The sequence below is a fragment of the Myotis nattereri genome (genome assembly GCF_964212035.1).
Source record: "Myotis nattereri genome assembly, chromosome: 1".
Classification (NCBI taxonomy): domain Eukaryota; kingdom Metazoa; phylum Chordata; class Mammalia; order Chiroptera; family Vespertilionidae; genus Myotis; species Myotis nattereri.
The window spans coordinates 182,542,120-182,549,649 of record NC_138075.1 but is presented as its reverse complement, the minus strand read 5'-3'; the positions used below and the strand labels follow the sequence as shown (position 1 = coordinate 182,549,649).

The 7,530-nt window shown below is 42.7% G+C and overlaps 1 protein-coding gene across 1 annotated transcript in view; it reads right to left on the bottom strand.

Annotated features, from left to right (window-relative positions):
• Nucleotides 1-2,976: 2,976 nt before the first annotated feature.
• The window catches only part of SCARB2 (scavenger receptor class B member 2), a 60,537-nt gene continuing 55,983 nt past the window's right edge, over nucleotides 2,977-7,530 (bottom strand). Inside the window, exons 10-12 of the mRNA XM_081095235.1 lie at nucleotides 6,981-7,032; nucleotides 4,941-5,099; nucleotides 2,977-3,275 (exon numbers count right to left, since the gene is read on the bottom strand). Coding sequence (XP_080951361.1) covers nucleotides 3,237-3,275; nucleotides 4,941-5,099; nucleotides 6,981-7,032 — 250 coding nt within the window. The 3' untranslated portion in view covers nucleotides 2,977-3,236. The remainder of the gene's footprint in view (nucleotides 3,276-4,940; nucleotides 5,100-6,980; nucleotides 7,033-7,530) is intronic.

Sequence of the window (7,530 nt, the reverse complement as noted above, 5' to 3'; positions counted from 1 at the left end):
GGTGGTTTGGAAATGCGAGGCGGAAGGTTAACAGAGCAAGTCAATAGGATTGTCAGGGAGGGAGTATAGAGAAGAGACAGACTGCAGAAGTGGCAGGAGATAGGAGAAGAACCAGAGCAGAATCCGAGATTTCCTGGAAGCAGGCCTGCGTCAGGTGTGAGTGCAGGCAGACTACTTGGAAGGAAGCAGCAGTGAGGGGCCCAGGAGTGTGAGGCGAGGAATGCAGAGGTGGTCACAGGAAGCAGTCCCCGCTGTGGGCAGTCATATTGGGGAACCTTGTAGAATGAGCCTGAGCACTGTCCCTCCGAGGACTGGGACAGTGATCAGCTCACTCCTGCCCCCTTTGCTTGAGCATGTCCCTGGGAGTATGAATTCCCCATGCTCCTGAGACCCTGACCCTAACCCTGACCCTGACCCTAACCCTAACCCCAACCCCCCAACCCCAACCAACTGTCCACCACAGTTGAGATGAAATCAGAGGTGGCCCAAGGGGTGGGACTCAGGCCTGCATCGGACAAGAGGGCAAAGAGTGTCTTTCAAACAGAATTCCATAGACAACTGTATGTCTGATGACATAACATACAATTTCCAGTGCAATTTCATATAAATGGTTTTTTATTAGTGAAATACTTCATTGCATTAAGGGTAGAGATAAACATGTCAAGAATCACATGAAATGAACCAACTATACAAGCTACATGAAGAGCATTCAGGTCAGCCACAAGCAATTAACTCCAGTAATAACACCCAGGGGGCCAAGGATGAAGGTCACCTTTTGCAGAACTCATATCTTGAGCAATGTAAATAAAAAATTAGCCTCCCTTACGTAAAAGCCCCAATAGGGGTTAGTTGTATGGTACTTGCTCCACTTGACCATTCGTGATCTTTCTAGAAGTGAGGAAATAAAGCCTGGAGCGGAGAGGGGGGACCTGGAGCTAAAAGTGGCCATGCCTACTTCCCCTGCCCTGTGTTCAACTCCCAGTTTTCCTTGTGAGAGTGAGGTAACCTTTCTCGGTTTGGCTCCTCCCTAAGCTGAGTATCATAATACAGCGACGCCGGGGTTCTGTGACTGTGACAATCATAAAGACTTTGGAGGTCTTTCCTGGAAAATGCCTCCAAGAGAGTGGGCGTGAGGAATAATTTGTTATTTTCATCTAAAACCAAGTAGGGAGTACATTCATGCTTCTTAACCAATCTGTAATCTTGACTGCAGTTTATGGGTTTGCCACAGACTTCTCAGAGGGCAAATATCAAATGTGATGTTAAGCCAAGTAACTTAAGAATCATATAGGAATAATATGGTTTTGGTCTTCCTGTCTGTGGATTCAGTCTAAAGGTAGATATCATTAACTGTTAACATTCACACTAAAAATTTCCTCCGCACAGATGATTATATCCCGATAATAGGATGAACTAATGAGTAAACACTGGCTTATCAGGTTTATTAGTGTGGAAAAGAATAAGATATGTCAGTTATCTAGTTACATATTGATAAACTTAAAAAAATCTAGATGTTTGGCATTATTGAAGATAAAACATTTTCAAATTAGTTTTTCACATTTTGTTGATTTGGGGTAACTATAGGTTCTATCTTACTTTAATAGAGATGTTAAGATTTTAACAAATTGCCCCTTCAAGAAGGGAAACATATTACATGTTGCTTTAGTGTACAGAGGGAGAGTTGGGGCAAATAAGCTAAAGCGATTTATTACTCTATACAGGGATCAGAGGCTGTATTTGTGAAATCCACAGCTTTTTTTTCTTAATTTGCTTACACTGAAATCCAGTTTTAAACAACTCCTATAGAATTATTCAGTTGTTAAGAAATTCTCTGTGCACTTTGCCAGATAACTGTGTAGATTTCTCAATCAAAAATATTAAATTTTGAGAATTAAAAAAAAATTGCCCTTAAATAAGCTTGAATTCTGTAACATAGGATGGTTCCCAGTCCTCTGATTTAGGTCACACCGGAAACCAAAAGGTCTTATCAAGAGAGGTGACTTCGCTCTGGTCCCAACAGAACTTTATAAAGTACTTACTGTGCAATATTTTAAAATAGTGTCATTCTGTCAGCAAGATGATTGTCACAGGAAGTGTAGGGCACATTTTTCTCTCTTCAGTAAGTGACAGTGAGCCCCAAAACAACAAAAGGAACCGAAACTGAGGAAAGAACAACTTATAAAAACGATTTCAAAGTAACCAAAAACACTGTCCCAAAAGAAACATCTCTTCGGTGTAGTCAGACCTCCTGAAATTTATGTGCCACTTAGGCTGTAGATGCATGGACTTCCTATACTCATAAATAATTTTACAAATAATCAACAGTACTGTAATTGATAGTGTTTTATTTGGCAAGGGTGATTGGGGGGGTGTCAGTTATTGATTACATTCTTCCAGGAGCACCTTTCCACATCAAGATCATTTTAACTAAAATAACAAGCTATCCACAAATCTCAGAACTAGCATTTAGTTCTACTCTATATGGAAATATCTGCACTGTCCCCACCAACATTATCTCTGCATTCTTTCAGTTCACAAAAGTACAAGTAAAAAATCCTCAGGTATTTATCACTATGGACTCATTAGGTGCCTCACTCCACCCACCCCCTTCCTCACTAGGTTCTTACCAGGTATGAAAGTAGAAGACCAAATTATTTTCCTGGAGGAATGATGAATTGACAAATAACACAGAATGCAATATATAACTTTTTTTAAAAGAGGAAATTGGGTGCATTTGAATGATGTACTCAACAAGGCTACCATTTTACCCTGGGCTCCGAACTCTAATTCTGGTTTTGGGATGACAGGAATGGAGGAATACAACAAGAAAATGGTATTTATGTATTTGGAGTACAAAGTTTAGTGAATGAAGCATACTGAATAAGGTTAGACCAAGTAGCATTAACAAGTGATGCAGACATTATAACCACAACAGTGGTCACAAAATTCTGGAGCTACCAGCACCCAACAACAATAAAATTACTATACAAGAGTTTATTAAATACTTGCTAGACACATGAAAAACAAAACCCTTTGCCAGGGACCACGGATCTGAGAGAGCCCAGTGGCTAAATCAACCTGTTCTTTGAGCTCCGGCCAAATGCTCTCATCACTTGCCAGTTCTGGTCCCCTTCCTTCTCTCAACAGGCAAAGAGCCTGTGAGAACGCGATGGTTTCCACGTCTGATCCAGATGAGGACAGCTCACCACGGTTCCTTCGCGAAGCTCAGGCCAGGGTTAGGTTCGTATGAGGGGTGCTCTTTCATCTGCAGTTCCCTGCGACGCAGAAAGGAGAGGACAGCAAAGTTAGGCCTCCAGGTCAGAAACATGTTTCCACGTGAAAAGTAGGGGGCGGGGGAAGGGGAGACGGAAGGAGGAAAGACTGATTGGAAGGCTGTAGGTCATGGGTCGTCCCCCTCACCTCTCTCTTCTCTCAGCCTGATTTTTCTTTAACATTCAGGCCTAACCCTCTTGAGGAGGCCTGTCCTGACCACCCCACCCCAGATCCCAGAGCAGTCAGTCCCGTTCCCTGTACTGATTCGGACTGTAACCCTCATCACACTCAATTGAATTTGCCTCCTTCCTGATTGGAAATCTTCCAGAGAAGAAAGTCTCGCTCAGTCATTGCTTGCTTGTTGAATACGTGGAGATGGTTAATTGTAGGAGCAGTGATAACATCTACATGGGCTTTCATCTGTGCTTATGGAAAGGTCAGGCTGGAAGTGAGATCCACAGGTAGAAATGGCAAAATATGAAGTACAGCACAGGGAATATAGGCAACCATATTGTGATAACTAAGTATGGTGCCAGTGGGTACTGGAAAGGGGGAGGGGGGGCACTTTTTAAAGTGTATGATTGTGTAACCACTATCCTATACACCTGAAACTCATACAAAATAATATTGAATGCAAACTATAACTGAAAAATAAAATTTTAAAAAACTGGAAGAAAAAAAAAAAGAAATGGCCTCACACCTAATTCAGTGTAACATGATGGGCACGGGTTAAGAAACATAATGGAAGGACGTGGAAGAAGGGGAAATCTGTGTTACTATTATTCAGGTGGTTTCAACCTATCATTTCCTGCTTCACATGGGGCTCAGACAATGAGCTGAGGCGGCTAGGGGGAAAAATAAACAGCCTTTATGGCTAAACGGGAAGCTGCTGAGAATCTGAGAAAGGCTCCTACAGACAGGCTCACTGAAGGTATTTAGACCCTGGGTTGGCCTGCTGGTCAGTGGGAAGCCCACCCCGCTGTGGGATCCCATCCATTGGGGTTGCTCCCGTCCCTCCAGGAAAGGAGCTACCACCCCTGTGCTAATCGTTTATGAGGCAATGACGACTCAGAGGTGGGTCTTTGATGATATCACAGATTCTTCCCAAGCAGGTCCTGGTTGCCTTGCCCTGCGACGTTTGAGCTGTTTTTCTTTGATCCTGTAGCTAATGTTTACTAAGCTCTTACTAAACACTAGCACTGGGCCAAGTGCTTTATGTTTGAGTCACCGAATCCTCACGGAAAACTCCTAAAGGAGGCTCGCACAGTCTCTCATTTTATAGGTGGAGAAACTGAGGCACCGCTTCTAGGGACACACAGGGACTAAGCGGCAGCACTGGGATTTGAACCTAGGCAGTCTGACAGCAAATGCCAGGCACTCAGCGGTGATATAGTATACAGTCTTCCTTTTCCTTCAGGCTACTTCCGAACACGGAAAGCTTACTCCCAGGGGTTCCATTCCCTCCACAGGAGCCCCAAACACTGGACAGTCCCATTCTATCTCTCCTCCTTGCTTCTTGTTTTGTCCAGCAGTAATATAAGCATGAAATCGCTGTGCCCGGCATAAAGGCTCAGAATCCACCCTAATGAGCCAGCTGGCAGCCCGTCAGGGAAGCCCAGCTGAATTTTAAAGTTATCCAGTGAGAAGTTCCTCCAGCCTCTGCTCACCTCATCCATGAATCCCTGTCCTCGGCAGGCAAGCCAGGTGAAGATCAAACCGAAGAACACACCCAGCGCCATGACCATGTAGGGTACGTTGCTGATGATGGAAGTAGTGTTAATCACAGACTTCAGGCGGCTTGCATTCTCTTTGTCAATGACAACACTCTAGGAACAAGAGAATGGTATTGCCTTGATTACCAAACATCCAGGGTATAACTTCTTCTTGCTATCTTTCTTCCAAATCATTAAATGCAATTTGGGTACGTTCTCCTGTTAGCAAACCAGAGATCCTGAAAATCCATTTATAAATTAGTATAACCAGAGGGGACATTATTCATTAACTCCCTTCCTTCCTTCCTTCCTTCCTTCCTTCTCCCTTTTTCTTTTTCTCTTTTCTTTCTTTAAAGAGCACACATTAGTTTTACAAAATGTAAACCACTCAGTTATTTTTTACAAAGTTGTTATCAGCAAACATTTTACAACACATTGGCAAGGAAAATGAAGCAAATTAAAGACAATATATCAGTCTGACTCAGGTTTTGTGAAAAGTTATTTTACTTTTTCCCCCTTTTCTTGCTTTAATCTGTGTTACGAAATTTTCTGGAAAGAACAAGTATTTTTAAGGAAAAGAAAAAAATAATAAACACTTTTAAAAATGCTGCTATTTACAACAAAAGCCAGTCAATTGAGATTTATTAAGGGGGAAACCCACAATTTCCCCTCTCGAAACCAGGTTGAAGAGAGAGGGAAACTGAGGAGGCAGAACTATAGTCAATGTGATGTGTGATTCAGAAAAATATTATCATTGTGTCTTAAATGGGTGTTTTCTGAGCTTTCATAATATGCTTTTATTAACAAAACTTCAATTTACACCTAACATTTAGGATAATATTTCATTTATTTATTTACTATTTATTTAGAGAGAAAGGGAGAGAGAAAAATAGATTTGTTGTTCTATTCATTTATGCATTCATTGGTTGCTTCTCGTATGTGGCCTGACCCGGGAAGAAATCAAAACCTTGGCCTATTGGGATTCTGGTCTAACCCACTGAGCTACCCAGCCAGGGCCCAGCGGTAATATTTCTGTGGGTATACTGCAAAAGAAGTATTTTTCAGGGAAACTCCTTTCGTTTGAACTAAGACAGGATCTGTTTCTTACATATTTGTTTACCAGAACGTAGAAGAAACTCTATGCTACGATGAAGGCTGAGGCAACCATGTATCACTGAAATTTAATGGGCATATATCACATTTGTTTAACCATTTCTTATTTTATTTTATTTTTTGGTTAATCTTCACTGGAAAGTGTTTTCCCATTGATTTTTTCAGAGAGAGTGGAAAGGAGGAAGGGGTGGGGACAGGGAGAGAGAGAGAGAGGAAGAAAGAGAGAGAGAGAGATGTGAGAGGGATTGGTGTGAGAGAGACACATCGACTGGTTGCCCACCGCACACTCCTGACCAGGGCCAGGGATCAAACCTGCAACCCAGGTACCTGACAGGGGTGCTCCAGCTGACACGCTAACCACTGGAGGCACCACCAGAGCAATGGAACCATTTCTTTAACCACCTCACACACAATTTTTATTAATGTTGCCAATCATTTTAATTGTTCCCTCTTCCCTCCTCCTCAGCTAATGCACAGTAAGCTGACGACATTTTACAAACTGGTGGGGTTTCAAAGGAGGAGACACACAGAAGGGTTCACTGGAACATCTCTCTGCGTGTTGACTTTATTGTTTCAACAGTGGCTGGCATTGCTTCAGGGACCTTTCCATTTTGTTTCTTGCACCGCCAGCTTCCCAGGAGGAAGTTTTACCCAAACAACGTGCTCAAGAAGGGAAACTTCTTTCCATTCATTTTCAAATCTCAGACATCAAGTGCATTCGTGTGAACACAGAAAGAAATTTTCAGAGGACAGACAGGTTTTTAAAAATCACCTTTCCCCTCACATCTAGCATGACACACAGCTACAACAGTAGACTTCGACATGGAACGTTCCCCAGCTTCCACAGGTAAAGCCAGCCCGAGGCCCTCTCCCAGGACTCACCTCATTGACATACATCACTGGGAAAACCATGGTTCGGATGTTGCCCGTTTCACTGCAGGGACAAAAGATGAGATCTTTTAGAGACATCCTGATGGTGAGGGCACACTGGTCTGGAGAGACACGCTTACAGGCAGATGCCAGCACACTTATTTCATTAAATTACTCAGAATTTAAAGAGACTTGTTAGTGATCTTTGAGAACACATCTTGTTCAGAAGTTCGATTCCAGTCTATCAGTGTAGCAATTCCAAGTGTTGCACATTCATGTACACTGTTTATCAAAACACAAGATGCTGAAAGCAAATTCCTCAAAATGATTACACTTCTCCCAAGAGCCAGAGGGGCGGCTACGGCTGGCAGAACAGCGCTGCCAGTCCTCAGAATGTTTTGTGACCAGGCTGCCAGGTGTCATCTTCACAAGAGCCCAGGAAAATCACTTAGTGTGCATTTACCAGCTCCGCACCAGTGTTTTCAGGGACGTTATGTCATTTACTTCTCACAGGAGCCCATGTCCCAGGTTGAAGAGAGTAAATTATGGCTCAGAGTAATTT